This window comes from Chlamydotis macqueenii, chromosome 5, assembly GCF_036417535.1.
Source record: "Chlamydotis macqueenii isolate bChlMac1 chromosome 5, bChlMac1.mat, whole genome shotgun sequence".
NCBI lineage: Eukaryota > Metazoa > Chordata > Aves > Otidiformes > Otididae > Chlamydotis > Chlamydotis macqueenii.
Genome location: NC_141560.1, coordinates 59,776,087 through 59,794,022, shown reverse-complemented (window position 1 = coordinate 59,794,022; position 17,936 = coordinate 59,776,087). Strand labels below are relative to the sequence as shown.

The 17,936-nt window shown below is 40.9% G+C and overlaps 1 protein-coding gene across 9 annotated transcripts in view; it reads left to right on the top strand.

Moving 5' to 3' along the window:
- LOC104479695 (DENN domain-containing protein 5A) overlaps positions 1–9,964 on the top strand; it is an 82,986-nt gene extending 73,022 nt beyond the window's left edge. For 3 of the 9 annotated variants that reach the window (XM_086750205.1, XM_086750202.1, XM_086750201.1), the window contains 8 exons: positions 86–207; positions 2,153–2,298; positions 2,852–2,970; positions 4,222–4,403; positions 5,214–5,296; positions 6,565–6,688; positions 7,259–7,427; positions 8,153–9,964. In XM_086750205.1, coding sequence (XP_086606331.1) covers positions 86–207; positions 2,153–2,298; positions 2,852–2,970; positions 4,222–4,403; positions 5,214–5,296; positions 6,565–6,688; positions 7,259–7,427; positions 8,153–8,336 — 1,129 coding nt within the window. In that variant the 3' untranslated portion in view covers positions 8,337–9,964. Of the gene's footprint in view, positions 1–85; positions 208–2,152; positions 2,299–2,851; positions 2,971–3,445; positions 3,538–4,221; positions 4,404–5,213; positions 5,297–6,564; positions 6,689–7,207; positions 7,428–8,152 lie in introns of those variants that run through there. The other 6 variants (XM_086750208.1, XM_086750207.1, XM_086750203.1 and 3 more) reach the window with 5 other exon arrangements.
- The last annotated feature ends 7,972 nt before the right edge of the window (positions 9,965–17,936 follow it).

The window sequence follows — 17,936 nt, the reverse complement described above, 5'->3', positions numbered from 1 at the left end:
GTTTACCTAATAAATATGCACAATAGAAAACATTTCACTGAAAGTGTCTTGTTACTATGACAGATTATTTGTTTTACTTTGTCAGAAAACTCTACAAGCGTTATGCATTTCTCCGCTGTGATGATGAGAAAGAACAGTTCTTATATCATCTCCTGTCATTCAATGCTGTTGATTACTTTTGCTTTACCAATGTTTTCACAACAATCTGTAAGTATTTGCTTTCCCTGGAAGTCTGATTTCCAGTTTTGGTTGAGTCCTTATGCAAAAACTAAACAGCTCAAAGCAACGTGCCTTAATGTAATTGTTCTGCTTTCTTCCTGGTATCCATCTGTGTATGCTGTACCACTGTTTCTGTGATCCTCTCTGGTAGGCAGTAGTGTCTCTCTCTGTGTCACTGAAGGGTTTTGTTTCTGACTTAGTAAAATACACAACTTTAATTGTTTTAGTTGTGGGATGGTTCTGAGCAGAAAATTTTGTGGTGGGCTTGTTTCCATTATACTAAACAAGACCAGTATGGACTGTTCATTATCAAGGTAAGAATATTAACTTAACACATGCTAGGAATTAAAATTAAAAATAACTTTCCCCTTTTTATACTCAGCCTACTTTGCTGCATGCCTGTTTCTGAGTTTGGAATAACAATGAAATGCCCTTGAGGGCTGCATCAGAACTCTGCAACACACTGAAGTACTTCTCTTTTTTTTTTTTTTTTCTCCTAATATTTTTTTTTTAAAAGATACCCTAGAGAAACTTTTAACCTGTTGTTGCTGATGCTTAAATATGTTAGAGTTCTCATGCCTTTGTGTGCCTGCTGCCACAGGACCTCACTAATAAGGCAGAATAAGGAAAGACTTCAGCAAGACTTACAAAATTAGGGTGGAGGTGTGTGAAAGGACCCCTCTGGCCCCATGATAGGAGCTATCCTCAATGATATGTTATGATCCATATTTGTGTGTATGAAAGACAAAGCAAGCGGACCTCTAAGTAAAATGGTTTTTGGTGGTCTTGTGGGCAAGTTCCGGACAATGCTAAAATCTGATCTGCTGGATGCAGTTAAATTGTCACATATTTTAAGACTATCAGAACAGAAAGTAAAAAGGGAAACATTTTAATTAATTCTTAAATGCTGTGAGCATCAAGCTTTTAGGAAAATCCAACCACCAAATACTTTCTTGAGGGCACTGACAGCTGAGGAGACATTGAGGGAGAAATACATTAAACACCTCAGCTGAAAAGCCCTATCTGTAATCCATTTATGCACTATAAAAGAAGGGCAAATTGCCAAGAAACACTATGACCATTCAGAGATAATTGGATTTTGTTATAAAAGTTTGGTTAATAGTGTGGGCTGTGCATGAGATGCTGGGTGATTGAAGAGCACAGGCATTTCCTCAGGAGCAAATGTCCCCTCAGAATAGGCTGTAACTCAGGCATACTATGTTGAATGAGTTACTGGTAAAGCAGGGGACTGGAAAGTGTTTGAGCATGCGTGTGGTGCCGGTTAGAGGGGAAGAAAAGTTGTTTGTTCTTTTTAAAATCAAGAAGTCTTAACAGCGTAACTAAGAGCAACATGGTACAGAGTATCTTGCAGCATTATAATGTGTTTTCACTGAATTTGTTCAGCCACAGTAGTGAATGCTGCTCCAAGCAAGCTCTGCAAACAAAGACTGTTAGTAACTGGATGGGAATTGCTGTTAGTTGTATAGTGTGCATACATGCACACACAAAAGCAGGCAGTTAAGACGTGAGCACTGAGTTGCATGCGGAGCTAGAACACAGTCCTGGATACATGAATATTCTGTCTTTACTTCCTTTTCTCTAAGCTGGGGACAAGTAACCATGACATGTTTTGAGGCTGGTAAATGAAAAATTATTATACCCATATGAAGGCATTATTCCATCCATATTTCTTTTTTTCATTTGATAGTGTTTTGCTATCAGCTCTGCTTCTTAATGACTGCTATGTGTACACTTCCTGATTGTCAATCAGTACTTAGTGTGCAAGTGTCAGTGTGATTAATTAGCAGCTCTGATGTTCTTTTAACCTTTCATGATACTACAGTATTATTTTATGACTTATCTTCCCCCCCACTTAAGATTGCATAAGTATCCTTCTTTGTTTTTGAAGTGTTATTTCTTCTTGTGTTTATAGTGATACCGTACCATATATTGATTGTTCCTAGCAAGAAACTTGGTGGCTCAATGTTTACAGCCAATCCCTGGATCTGTATCTCGGGAGAACTAGGTGAAACAGGAGTCCTGCAGATTCCCAGGAATATATTAGAAATTACTTTAGAGGTTTGTATTGCTTGATAGAAAAAATGCTTTGTATGATGTGTTTGTTCAGATTTAAATTCTACCCTTGCTATATCATCTTGCCGTCCATTTCATATCTTGAGTCTGTGTGGTTAATCGCAAATACTTCCTGTGCCAGTACATAGCAAATTTAGTCTATATTTAATAACATGCAGAGTAAAATGACTGACAAATCCTTAGTGCAAGGATGGACAAGACTGTCTTTACCTCACAACTGTGTACTGTAATAGCGGGAGGTGTCATATACTTTTCTACTGGAAAAAAAGAAGTGATTCTGCTCTGATTTGTCTATGTCCGCATGCATTGGATAAAACTTAATTGAAAAATCTGTTCTCTCTGCTGATAAAAATAGTATTTAACAAAACCAAACAAAACCAAAGCAACCCACCCCTAAAAAGCCCAGAATCAATCATGCAGTCAGAAAAGGAGAACCGCATTTCTGATTCCCTATCTGAGCATATTCTGTAATAGTTTACTACTCCAACATGCTGCCCTCTTCTAGCTTACTCTGACAAACTCATTGTTTAATTCGCAGTGCCAGAATCTGGGAAAACTGACCACAGTGCAAATAGGACATGATAACTCAGGGCTGTATGCCAAGTGGCTAGTGGAGTACGTTATGGTCAGAAATGAAGTAACAGGGCATACTTACAAGTAAGTATCATCCTGACATTTCATGTTGGGTAAGTAGAATTTCTGCAGGGAGCTGGCACAGTAGGACTTGTTGGATTAGAAAGGTCTTATCTTCTAGGACTCTGTGTCTACAGTTGCTGCTACCTGATGGCATAGAAAAGTCATTTGACTTCTGGCATTAAACAAGTGATGATTCCTAAAAAATTAAACGGAGTTTTCAGTTTGCAAATGCTCATGTCTAGCCTCAAAACATTGGTGGAGAAGGTGAGTTGACTGTTGTGCATCTTAAAAATAATCTACCTTGAAGCCAAGGAAGAGCTTGCTGCTTACCAAGTATAGGTGGTATTCATAGAATCATAGAATAGTTAGGGTTGTAAGGGACCTTTAAAGGTCATCCAGTCCAAATCCAAGGGCTTATGAGTATTAGTAACCTGTGTTTGCATAGTGAACATAAAGGAATGAGATTTACAGTAAGAGTTATATCTATTTGCGCTAGGTACAGCATAATTTGATACCCTGTCCTTTGTTTAGAGAAAATGTCAGGCTCATGTTGATGACAAATTGATGGGTAAGTCCACTCAGTTCTCCATGTCAGTTTGTTTGTAATTAAATGAAGAGGCAAGATTCTGGTTTTTGATGCTGTTCAGTGTTCTGATTAAGCTGATTAAACTGACATAAACATTGTTTCATAGAAAGTGATAATGAGCAAGTGAGCACATGTGCTTTCTAGTGGCTGATTTAATATCCCAATTTCAATAGATGTATTGGTGTTTTGGCATTTAAGTATATGCTTGGATTCGTGGTGGGGTGTTTTTTGTTGTTTTTTGTTTGATTGGTTTGGGGTTTTTTTTTGTTTGTTTGTTTGTTTTTGTGACTGGCCTGCTATGTAACATATTCAATGAAAGCATAGGTGTATTTCACCATCTATCTATAGGGTGTAGTGGATCCTCCCCTTCTACTTCTTTTTCTTCTGAAGCCCTCAAATCATCTGCTACATATAGGGTACAAGATAAAATCTGCTACTGTTTGCTTTGTGGATCATCTAGTGTGACATTTAGCACAAATTTAGAATAGAAAAGCTGTTTTACTTTTGCTCCCTCTGCTGGCAAAAGCCAAAACCAAGACTTTGTTATTTATTGCTAGTTGAGTGAACTATTTTTAATAACTATACTAGCAGAATTTGGGTTTTATGCAACTGCATTTGAAAGTCTTTGGCATGGAATTGAATTTGGGTTGAACGACTTGACTCAAGTAACTCCTTTATGTTTGTAGGTTTCCCTGTGGAAGGTGGCTTGGAAAGGGAATGGATGATGGCAGCTTAGAGAGGATCTTGGTGGGAGAGTTGCTGACTTCCCACACTGAGGTTGATGAGCGGCAGTGTCGAACCCCTCCTTTGCAGCAGTCACCAAGCATGATCAGAAGATTTGTCACTATATCACCAAACAATAAGCCAAGTGAGTGCTGGGGGATGTCTTGTCTTGTACTGTTATGCATCATTGCCTGAGGACAGCTGCTTGCAAACAGAACGATACGTTTTCTCGGGTTTTAGAACTGCAGCTTGGAGGGGACCCATGAAACTCACTTGGCCCAACCTCTTGCTCAAAGTCTAGCTAACTTTCAAGTTACAATCCTCAGCAACCTGTTCTATCTACTCAAGTTTTGAAAGTCTCCAAGGGTGGAAGGAAAATGTCTCTGGACTCCTGGTCCAGTGCTTAGCTGCCCTAGTGATGTTTTCTGTATTCTTGTCCTTCATCTGTGGAATGAATGCTATGGAGGAAGATAGAAATTTGCTGTCCTATCTCTATCTGTCCTTTGTGGATGAAAAAGCTTGCTAGTGGTTTTTATTCATAGACTTTAGTTTTCTAATGAGATTACTGTTCTAAGGTTGTCTTATTCCTGATAAATCAAGTGGTTACTTTGCTCCCAAGCACCCTTGGGTTTACAGTGAAACTATCACAGGAAGTATTTCCAGAATGTCCAGATTTGGTGATCCTAATCAAAGTACATCTCCTTTTCTTAGGTTTGGGCCCTGGTCTGAAAATGCACATGATATGTAAAAAACTTTTCCACCTTTTGTTGCATTAAAACATCACAGTGTGTTAACTTAGATGTAAAACCAAACCATCTCAATTTCTACCTCCTCCACAGTAAATGAAAGTAGAATTGAATTTCTGTTACTCACAGTCCAGCGCCTTACCCCTCATGCTCAGGTACAATTTCTGAAGTTGCTACAGAATCACTGGATATATTTTTCTATTTTGCAGAATTAAATACTGGTCAGATACAAGAAGCTATTGGTGAAGCTGTCAATGGTATTGTCAAGCATTTCCACAAGCCAGAGAAGGAGGTGAGGAGTTCTGTTGTCTGTGTAATGGCACTTCTGTCTTAAAACTCTGATTAGTAAGCATTGTAGAATATATAACAGAAATAACTACACTGAATGTACAACCATCTGTTTGAAAATTCCTTAAGGAATGAGATAGTGAGACTATACTGTTGGAATAGTAAACCTCAAGTACCTCAGCTTTGCTGCTAACTGGAACATTCTGTTAATTTAAATGTTAACATTCTGTTATTGGAAATTGTGTTATTAGTAAAATTCTGCTGAGGATTCTACCTGTACCACTGTCAAGAGTGTTGCCTCCTATTTAGTTTCTTCTGGATTAACTGACATTTTACATCTACTTTGGGTACTGGTTAGGTTTTCAATTCTTGTTTTGCATTATCTTTTGCTACTTAAAACATGAAAAACCATGGTCCACTTTAAAAGAACAAAAGAAAAGACCCACACCCAAACACACCAATGAAGCAGAAGTCATACATGTTACATTATACATGTAGAACTTAACATCTTAAGTGACAACAGGAGTTACTTCCTGAAAGAAATGAAGAAGCATGCCTCTGTCAAAGCATCAAAATCCAGCTCTTATGAGCAGGAGTGGTGCAGAGCAGTGCTGGCTCCTGTATGGATATCTCTTGAAATTAATTGATTTTTTACAAATAGGTCATCCCATTCCTTCCACACCTATCTTTTCTAAGTTCAATATAGCATGGCAAATTCATATACAGTGTAATTCCAGTTGATGATCACATTTACACAATAATCTCAAGGGGTCATGCGCTCGTTTTGAAAAATAGAATTTACTATCATGTTCTAAAGAAGAATTTGGGATTTTTCTGCATTTAAAAATTGCATTAAATGTTATTTTTGTTTATAAGTGAATAGTCTGAGGTACCTGCTACAATGGACCTGTGATCTTTATTACTTAATAAAAGGGGAAAAATATTTTCTTAATTTTCTGTACAGTGGTTATTATTTTAGGTAAAACGTGCTCATCTTTATATTGGCATTTTTGTGGCTTCATTTGATGATGACAAGGCTCTGAGACTGCTTTTTTCAGCCTCATCCTTAGAGAGGTCAACAATTTTTGAATGCTTGGGACTTGTGACAACTGGGCCATCCTGTGTGGAGCCCCTGTTTGACAGTAGACTTCAACTTTGGGGCATCTGTTTATTTAAAAACTGGTTTCAGTAACAGGTGCATGAGACACTTTTGTGTCCCAGAATTCCAAACTGAGATAATAAGCGTGTGTACTTTCTGTATGTGCTTGGCAGAGAGGCAGTCTGACGTTGTTGCTCTGTGGAGAAAGTGGACTTGTTTCAGCTCTTGAGCAAGTGTTTCAGCATGGATTTAAATCACCAAGACTCTTCAAAAATGTCTTTATTTGGGACTTTTTAGGTAAGTGGAAGGAAGGCATACCACAGCCTGCTTGTGTCTTCGAACTATATCTGTCTGTGTGCCTTATCGTTGCCACTGTGTCTCAGCTGGTATGAATAGCATACTTGTTGGAGGCATCTCTGTGCCATCTCCTTATATCATCATTTTACTGTAGCATCTCAAAATTCAGGAGATACTAGAACCTCTTTAGCACTATTCACAGGGAAGGAATTTTACCAGTTTTACACGTGGGGAACAGAGAACAGGAAAAGAAAAATGCCTAGACATAATAACTCAGGAAATTAATGGATGAGCTTTGAATTTAGGCCTTTCAGCTTTAACTATCTCATCCATGATGCAGACACTCTTGCTGATTTGCCAACAGTCTGATATGGGCATCAGATAGCCTTATGGATTTGTAAGCATGCTTATGGGGAAAGCATTATGCTGAGGTGGTATTAAATTTAATCATCTGCATTTTAAGGTTGTAGTGTCTAATTTTATTCCAAGCACAGGAGAATGATATTTCACATATTTTAGGACTGCTGTGTGCACTGATTAAACTTCATTATCTCCCACCATGCTTTTAAGAAAAAGCACAAACATACTATGTGACCCTTGAGCAGAATGAAGTGGTCCCAGAAGAGAACTGGCAGACAAGGGCCAGGAATTTCTGTCGCTTTATCACTGCTATCAACAACACCCCTAGAAACATTGGGAAGGATGGCAAATTTCAGATGCTAGTGTGTCTTGGAGCCAGGTATAAACAAACTTCTATTATTATTATTACTATTATTGTTGTTATTGGTATTCTAATAAAATGAAAAGGATGTTATGTATTAGTAAGAGAAAGCCACACAACTGCTGGGTTGTGCAGTTTAACCTCACTTATACAGTTCTTTGTAAGTAAAGAAGGATCAAGTGAGCCATACTCTGATTAGAGTTCTTAGACATATGAAGTATGGGAAATCTTAGATACAAAACTGAGTACCCCAAAGAGCTGAGAAGCTGAATCAAGAGAGAAGGGTAGTAAACTGGTGTGAATAGCCTTCCTCTCCTATACAGCTAGCAAGGTCGAAAGATAGAAACATAAAACCATGCATTAGTGAAGCTCAGTGAATTCTCTACCCTCCACCTACTCATTGTAGAAGATGAGTAGGAGGGAAGCTGAAATCCTCTAGAAGCCTCTTGACATAAAGGCAATGGAACAGGCTAGTGACTTTGGGCTTACCTGGGACTCCTAGGCCTCCTGGGAACCGTATCTTTTGACTTGAGGAGTGGAAAGCCTAGAAACACATTTCTCACAGATGCTCCCTACTTAAAAAAGTTCCATAGATAGTTATTCCCTCTTCCCTGCTTTATAAGAATATGTGGAGAAGATGGTAGGTCTGTTTAGAAAGCAAAGAATAAAAATAATGTCAGTGAAAATGAGAAATTTACTTGGCTTTATTTTTATTTCCAAATTACAAATTGCCACATTATCAGAGACCACCTTTTGCATCACTGGATCGCCCTGCTTGCAGACTGCCCGATCACAGCACAGATGTATGAAGACATAGCATTGATTAAGGATCATACTCTTGTGAATTCTTTGATTCGAGTGCTGCAGACCTTGCAGGAGTTCAACATTACGCTGGAGGCATCTATTGTCAAAGGAATCAATATTTGACCTCTTGTCCCACAGGAAAAACTTTCTTTTTTTTTTTTTTTTCTTAAAAGCTACAAGGAGTGAATTTTATTAGTATGCAAAAGTTCTATCGGCCAATACATTGTATCTTGAACTTATTCATGGCCCTAAAATGCAACTTTGACTTTTCTTGAAGGAAACTCCAAAAATAGTACAGGCAAATGGATAGAAGCTGTAAACTCAATGTAAAAAAGACGATTTTGGTATAAATCTATTTTAGAGTTTATTTGCTGATTTGCTTTTTACACGCTTTCATGTGAAAGAGATAGCGATTACTATTGTGCAGCTTATTTTAAAGCTGCAGTATTTCCTTGTCATAGAAAATGTGCAGTGAGCCTTTCAGCATTCTGTGAACTTGCCTTCAGATATGCTGTGTGTCATAGACCCCAATGTATACACTCCATTTCTGCCCAGAAGGTCATTCTATAGTTTTTAAACTAATATTTTATATATTAACATTATTACCAGTGTTTGATTTTTAACGTATCAGGTCATGTTCTGCTGCAAGGGAACTACAAATCTGATGTGTGCTTTTTTTTTTTTTAATAGCTCCAAAGCACTGATTTGTCAACAAATCACATTTTCCTTCATGTTTGTTGTCAGTATTATTTTTAGGGAAATCCAGGAGACTGAACCGTGAAATGTGCAGAGATCAAAGTAATATTTTTCATATTGGTACATAATTACAGAGAAGAAATTAAGTGTGTTTTTTAACTGATGTTTTTTATTTATTAAACCTATCTTTGTGTTTTGTAAGTTTGTCTTTAAAAAAATTCTTCTATGATACAGCTGGCTATATTATGTTGCAATTCAGAATTTACAGTGCAGCCCACTTAAATGAAAAACCTGGAATAACTGTTCATAACAAAAATGTTTCCACTTGAACCAGCTGTTTGAAGTTTGGTATATGGTTGCTGCTGGTAGTTCTCTTAACTGCTAATAAAGAGGGATGTGAGTTTGCCAAATACCAGATGACTAAAGAAAGGTGTTTATGCCCCTACAAAATAATAATGGTATACCTTACTAACAAATGTAAGGATTTCTTTAAGGATTTTGTAATTTTTCTGAAAATACAGTAAGTAGTAAGGTTTTTTCTTTTCAATGTTAATGAATATGTATTGGGTCCTGTTCACAGTCTGCTTCATTTAGGATGCTTCTGTTTTTAGCAGAGAAAGCTTTAGTCCATTTCTACAATAAATCACAAACATTTTGAAAGCAAAAATCATTGGAGATCTAGATCTTGGCAAATGCCTAAAGGCATCTCTGTTCATTTGAATCCTCTGATAAATGTCTCTTTGAAATGAATATGTTCCTTAAGAACAGGCTGATTTATCAGCATCGCAAATTACTGTACAGAAGTTCAGGGCTATGTATTTAGGAGGTCTCCACTGTATAAACTTTCCTCAGTATTGTCTCTCTTTTGAGAAGTAGAGTTTTTCAATTCATACAATGTTGTAGCACTTTTTCTTTATCTACAGCTTAGTCACATCTTGTGATAGTTTTATTTCCATAATTATAAGTATAGAATATGTATTAAATTTTTGACTATTTTTACTTTTACTTTTGTCCTGTTTATTTCATTATTAAACTGAGAAATTCCTTTGTCACTACTTATTGGAGCAAGATTCTTTTTTCATTTCACAGTAGCATTAGGAAGATGCAAGGGCAATGTCCAAGCCACTCCTTGTGCTGGGTGGGGGTGAGTTCTTTCACAATCTGGAGCTTACAGGAGCATTTCACAGAAGCATTTTGTGTATGCAGGTTAGGTTTTGTTGGGATTTTTCCATCTTTGGAATGGCAAAACCAAAACAGATGTACTTTATTCTAAGAATTTAATGTATTTAACTTAATATGTTGGGATAATCTTTATATGCTTGCCCCAAATTGCTGATTTATGCATTGATAAAAGCAAAAAAAAAATTTACAGTGCTTTCACCAGTATTTAAGATTACTAGGCCTGTGTATTTCACAAGGAATATGTCTACATAAGAAAGGATGGTTGGATTAATTATTTTAACCTTAACAGATCAGTTGATCCTGTGTCGTAGTTCAGCCCTGATCAGGACCAGACTATGCAGTCTCTCTCTCACTCCCCCCACCCTCCGAGAGAATAGGGGGAGATGATATAAGAAAAACGGCTTGAGGTTTGAGATACGGTGTCGTAGTTCAGCCCCGATCAGGACCAGACTACGCAGTCTGTCTCTCACTCCCCCCACCCTCCGAGAGAATAGGGGGAGATGATATAAGAAAAACGGCTCAAAGTTTGAGATAAGGACGGGGAGAAATCCTTAAAGTTACCATCACGGGCAAAACAGACTCGACTTGGGGAAAACTATTCATTTATTTCTAAAATTAGCAGGAGAATGAGACAGGGAACAAGATAACCTTCCCCCACCCCTCCCTCTTCCCAAGCTTAACATTATCTCTACTGCCTTCCCCTCCCGAGCGGCACGGGGCGGGGGAAAGGGAATGGGGGTCGCGGTCAGTTCATCACGTGTTGTTTTACGCCGCTGTATCATCGTCGGGGGAAGAACTCCTCGCATTCCTCCTCTGCTCCAGCGTGGGGTCCCTCCCACGGGCCACAGTCCTTTGTGAAACTGCTCCGGCATGGGTCATCTCTTCCACAGGGTGCAGTCCCTCTAGAACAGCTGTCCCAGCGGGCCCTCCACGGGCCACAGCCTCCTTCAGGCCTCCACCTGCTCTGGTGTGGGGTCCTCCACAGGCTGCAGGTGGATCTCTGCCCCTCCGTGGACCTCCATGGGCTGCAGGGGGACAACCTGCTTCACCATGGTCTTCACCACAGGCTGCAGGGCAATTCTGGCCAGGAGCCGTATTACTCTTCCCCCTCCTTCTTCACTGACCTTGGTGTCTGCAGCCGTTCCTCTCACAAGAAAAATTCTTCACAACAGGCAGGCAGATGCCTCTCAGAATCTCTTCACGTCTCATCTCCTCTCCACTTCTTGCAGCCAAGCCGGGCCGAGTCAGGCCCAGTCGGCCGCCCAGTGAGAGGCCAGAGGGTGAGGCCTGCAAGGCCCATGAGGCCTGTGCTTCCCCCTCTTGGCCCCCACTCAGCTCCTTCACATCTTCTCTTCTCTCTCTTTTTTTTTTTTCTTTTTTTTCCCCTTCTTAAATATGTTATCAGAGAGGCGTTATCACAGAACATTCTGCTACCAATTGGCTCGCACTTGGCCAGCAGTGGGTCCACCGTAGGCCCAGCCAAGTCCACTGAACAAAGGAGAGCAACTTCTAGAAGTTTCCTACAGAAGCTACCACCTTACACCCCCCCCCCCCCCCCCGCTAAACAAAACCACAACATCCTGTTAAAACTGTATCTCTTGTAGTATTAAGTATGGATTAATTTTATCTTGCATGAGGTATTTGACTCTGAATTAAAGGATTTTTTTTTTATTCTTTTTTTTACACAAGTTTACCTAGTGTGGCATGATGCCATTGGTTTAGTGGCTTGCTTTGGTGTGAATCTTTTTGGCCTCATTATGATAGTTAGCGATATGTAGCATGGACACAGGCTGGGGTTTACTGGTTCCCATTAGTGGGTTTTTTGGCAGGCACATGAGGATGAAGCTGTGCATCACTGACAGCACCCTGTGTGCTAGCTGTCCATGTGCAAAAGGAAGTTGCAGAGATGTAACCGGTTCATAGGATTCCTATGCACAAAGTTCACCCAGCATATGATATTTAAAAGCACAACAGTATTTATTGCTCTATTATAGCCTTGCATAAGCAGTTACTACCATAAGCAGTTACAGTTCCTAGCATAAGCAGTTACCAGCGTATTGTTTTCCCTTTATGAGTCTTACCAACCCGACTAAGTCAGAGACACCACCGAGCAGGAGGATGATGATCAGCGGGGTCAGAGCAGAGAAGGGAGGTAGGCACAGCACCTTCAGGGCATCCCCTGTTGTTCGTAGAGTGTGCTCTGGGTCCTTTCTCTCTCTCTCTGTGCTGAGTCGCCTCTGTTTACACCCTCAGCAGATTCAGCGGAAGAGTACTGACCAGGTGTTGATGCACGCATGACCAGCACATGCAATAAGGCCTGCCAAGTACGTGCCCTGCTGGCTAACAGCGGTTTCCCGGATTGTAGCAACATACCACTCAATAACAACCCTCCTAGGTCCCCTTTCTGATATAACAACCCTCCTAGCTCCCTTCTCTGATATAACAACCCTCCTAGCTCCCCTCTCCAAGGTTGTTGTTTTCACAGCTGTGTGCAGCTTGTAATTTCCCACAGTGGCCCTACACAGACCATCACTGAAATCCCTCACACATGCCACCGCGTGGTCTGTAGTTGTGACACTGCTATCCCACAACCCACACTCTTAAGCTTGAAATTTCCCACAGTGGCCCTAAACGGACCATCACTAAAATCCCTCACAAGAGATCCTATTCCCAGCTCCTCAGTTACTTTATTATCATAGGAAAGACCACTTTGCAGTAGACCCTTCCTGCTTCTCGCACGAGGGGGCTGTGCTTAATCCCATTAGGATTCAAAGCATTTTTTATTATGGACTTCTGAGTCTGGAAGGATTTGCTCCACTGAAAAGCAGTAAATGATTCTGAAATGCAGCAGGAAAAATGCTGGTTTTATTGGATCCAGAGGCCACCAAGGAAGACTGAGATATTAAATATAGCTCTATGGTGGCTTGTGCTAGGGTGTTGGGAAGAGATTTGGCTAGCATATCTAAGAACTGTTCAGTCTGTAGTAGGAGCCATAATCCCTAACACTCTTCAGTGTTTACCACAAATCAGCCTACTTCTTTCCCACAGAATAATGCTAGGATCCAGCATTTGCTCCTTCCATGCCATTCTGCTGAATCGCATGACTCTGTATAAGAACAAATGTCATCGTCGGCATCGTTTAATCTTTAACTAGAACTTTGTAAAATCCATCTCCCTTTTTAAAACTTGCATTGCATTTTTTGTTCAGAAATGAACAAAACTTTTTTTTTTGTTTGTTACGTTTTTAAAATAAGGGAGCAGGCTTGGTAGGTGCAGGTTAATGTGACTATCCTGTTTTGTGGGTCGGTTTTTGTTTGTTTGGTTTTTTTTTGTAACAGTTAATGGGAAAATATAGTGTTTTTTTAAACAGCAGACATGCATTCTGTAGATAGAAATATAGTGATAAAAAGTAAGTAGTTCATAATACAGTAAATATATAGTGCTAAATTGTCCAAACATGTTTACAGGTTGATACTTGATTTGAGGAAAAATACCAGACTATCACCTACCAATTATTTATGCTTCTTTGATTAATGCTGTCAGAGTTCATACCATGATACTTTTATACAAAAAGAAAATGCAAATTAATAAAGATGTAGTGAAATACTATGACAATAAGTTTATAGAAAAAATAGTCTTTACCTGACGTGAACTTAACTATCTGACATTCTGTAGCTGAAAACATATTCATGAATTGAAGACTGTTCCACAAGTTTTTCTATTACAAAGAGTATTTTTCAAGTTGTTCAAATGGGACCTACTAGCTGGATGATCCATATTTTTGATGTGTGTTGAATTAATGAATATGTTAGGATTTCTGCAGTGAAACTATTCAGAGTTAACTTTTTCTGTATATTGTCAAATGATTTTTGTCGATAGTGCAAGATACTATAGGATACTTGAAAATACTTGAAGATATTGTACACATACTTCACATCTTTGTAGTTTTTATTTTATACCTATAGATTAGCTGTTAAACTAAGATAAAGCGTCAATACCTTATAAACTAGATATTTTACTACATGGAGAAATAGCTGGCTTTTTTTTTTAAGGGCAGGCATTGAAGTTTACATTATAATGACAAAAACAGGTACTGTTTTCCTTTTCTGTCTTTTCCCATGACATTTCAATCCATTGGATATTAAATGTGAGTTGGATATGCAAGAGAGTTTTACAGGTGTAGCTCATTTGCTGAATTGCAATAAAATTTGTCTTCTAACATGAGAAATAGCATTAATGTGCTATTTTCAAAAGCCTCTTATTATAGTTTGGCTAATCATCTTTTTTTCTTTGCCTGACTGCAGGTATGTATGACACTTTAGTGTCTGATTTCGGGAAACTTTTTTGTACAATTTTGTATCTGATCTGTTCAACTAAATGCCTGCCTCCCTCCCAGCACCAGTGTAGCCTTCTTGCAAGTAGTTGTTGTCAATCACACTGCCATCAGTGGAAGAGATGCCTACTCAGTAATTGGGGAATGGGGAGAACAGGAAGGTGAAAAGGGCTAATGCAGATCTTGGGAAGTATCTGTGAGTACACACGCACACACGTGCAGCCATTTATATGAGCTTTTTTTGCTACCTTATTAATTTTTTTTATCCCAATAACCACATTTGGTGACGGTCTCTGTCAGGGACTGAAAGAGTTAATGTCTCAAACACTGTTGTGGCTGTGGCACCGGGTGCAGTCTGCACTGCAGTCTGCATAGGGGAGGTGGGGGCTGCATGGGGGATTTGTAGCTCCCCAGGCCCTTGTTAATGACTTGCCAAATATGGTCAGGGGTCACACAGCGGTCATCTGAGGAGGGGGCTTCTGACCACTCCTCACATTTAGCACCTGCTTCGCCATCTGCGCAGAGGACTCAGAACTTTCTGGAACCAGACGCTTCAAGGGGCAGAACTGTAGGCGGGGATTAGACTATAAAAGACACTGCCTGAGGGAGCTGCATGGCGAGCCACCCCACCAGAAGACCATCATGGCCGCCCGCCACCGGAAGTCGTGCACCCGCACCAGAGGATCCGCATGCCCACCCATCATTGTCGTCGCTGGATCCAAGGGTGGTAATATCTCTTTCCCTCTTTCTCTTTTCTGTTTTCCTTCTTAAAAATATCCCGATAAGAGCCCTGGCTACCCAACCCCCTTTATGCTTTCCAAGTTTCCAAAGGTAAGTTGTTCCTCCAAATGTTAAATAAAATCCTAAATCGATCGTTTGGTGTCAGTTCACCTTAATAGTCCGAGGGAATCACAAACCTGCTATGGCTCCAGGCCGTAACAGTCTCCAAATTTTATAGTCTGAAAAATACAATTAGTCACCTCTATGTGCCATGTACTCAACCTTTCTCCTTCTGTGAGAGGATTCATACAGAGAAGCAAGAATTGTTGGAAATGTAACTATCAGATGCTTCAAATATAAGGTTAAGTGAGAAAATAGCACTGTCCTCCATCTCTGAGACTCTGACAACATCTGTGGCACACATGCATGCCCAAGCATTATTCCCTATATTGCCTATTTCCTACTTTTTTTTTTTTACCCCATCTTTGCCCAGTGTAAGATCTAACTTGACATAGTCCTAGAGGAGGAATTATTGGGTGGAGGAGTTGTACTGGCACAGATGCAAAAATATTGTTCCTTCCCTCTCCGTTCGTCTGCTTTTTGAATTATTTGAAGTACGTACTGATGTAGTGGAGCCCTGTATAATCTTGGTTCATTAGGTATGGATCTGCTTATCTCACCTTGAAACTGATTCTGCCTGCCTTAAATCTAATTTTTTAGATTTGAGTGCAGTAGTAAACAAACAGAAGCACAACTTATTTATAGTTATGCTTTTGTAACTTTTCTACTGCCTGTGTCCTGAAAGTTTTATATGTCAATTGAGGGAGAAGCAGGGAGACCAAGTCAGTTTTACTCATTCTCATCTCCTGCTTCATCCCAGGTGCACTCTTCAGGACATCCCTTCTTGAGCTGAAGGGGTTGGACAAGATGACCTCCGGAAATCCCTTGCAACCTCAGTCACTCTGATTCTGTGGTTCCTTGCCACATACAATGACAGGAGCAGGTAAGAAGGCTGAATGCCACTTCCCCCATGTTGTATGGTTTCTGCCATTCCTTAGTAGCCCAGCATCTGTAAAGAAGAGCTCATCCTCCAGGTGCACTATTTTTCCTGTGTTTTAGGGATGTCGTAGTTCAGCCCCGATCGGACCAGACTAAGCAGTCTCTCTCTCACTCCCCCACCCTCCGAGAGAACAGGGAGAGAAAATATAAGGAAAAACGGCTCGAGGTTTGAGATAAGGACAGGGAGAAATCCCTAAAGTTACCGTCACGGGCAAAACAGACTCGACTTGGGGAAAACTATTCATTTATTACTACAAACAGCAGGATAATGAGACAGAGAACAAGATAACCTCCCCCCACCCCTCCCTCTTCCCAAGCTTAACATTATCTCTACTGCCTTCCCCTCCCGAGCGGCACACGGGGGAAGAGGGAATGGGGGTCGCGGTCAGTTCATCACATGTTGTTTCACGCCACTGCTTCATGGTTGGGGGAAGAACTCCTCGCATTCCTCCCCTGCTCCGTTGTGGGGTCCCACCCCTACGCCACAGTCCTTCGTGGAACTGCTCCGGCGTGGGTCGTCTCTTCCACGGGTGCAGTCCCTCTAGAACAGCTGCCCCAGTGGGCCCTCCATGGGCCACAGCTGCCTTCAGGCATCCACCTCCCCCGGTACGGGGTCCTTCACGGGCTCCAAGTGGATCTCTGCTCCTCCGTGGACCTCCATGGGCTGCAGGGGTACAACCTGCTCCACCATGGTCGTCACCTCAGGCTGCAGAGGAATCCTGGCCAGGAGCCGCATTACTCCTCCCCCTCACTTCTGAACTGACCTTGGTGTCTGCAGCCATTCCTCACAACAGGCTGGTAGATGTCTCTCAGGATCTTTTTTTACATCTTATTCACTTCTCATCTCCTCTCCACTTCTTACAGCCAGGCCGGACCGAGTCGGACCCAGTTAACTGCCTGGCGAGAGGCCAGAGGGTGAGGCCTGCAAGGCCCATGAGGCCTGCGCCTCCCCCTCTGCGCCTCTGCCCCTGCTCAGCTTCTTCACATCTTCTCTTCTCTCTTTTTTTTCTGTTTTCCCCTTCTTAAATATGTTATCGCAGAGGCGTTATCACGGGACATTCTGCTACCAATCGGCTCGGCCTTGGCCAGCAGCAGGTCCGCCCTAGGCCCGGCCGAGTCCACTGAACAAAGGGGAGCAACTTCTAGCAGTTTCCTACAGAAGCTACCACCTTAGGCCACCCCTTGCTAAACAAAACCACGACAAGGGAGCTGCCCACTCTTTATCAGCTATAACCAGGGAGACTTACTTATGCTTCTGACCTGCATGTTAGCAATGGCTAACTTATGCTTTAACAAATTTCTGATTTGAAGCTGACAAATACAGAAGGTAATTTTCTCAGCCTGGGAGTAGTGGTTCAAGTTAGGACTATTCTGAAATTGGTGGGGTTCACTCTGTGTCACACTGTATGAGGTCATCATTAAATGTTTTATACCATCAGGAAAAATGCAGTAGGGAAGGAATTTGATCATTATTTGGAGGTATCACCGTGTCTTTCATCTCTCTTTGTTTCTCTCTCCCTGCCTCTCCCTCTCCCCAGTCTGTGGTATAGGCTTTTTTTTTAAGCAAAGCGAAATAAAAAGTGTTGCGATCTCTTAGGGGACCCACATCAATCTTCCTGAGCTGGCAGTGATTCTGCACTACTAAAAACCCATGGAGTCATCCTGTGGGCTCACTGGGGGAGATGCTGAGAGAGTGAACTTGGCCTGCCCCATGCTTTGATCAGGTGGTGCTG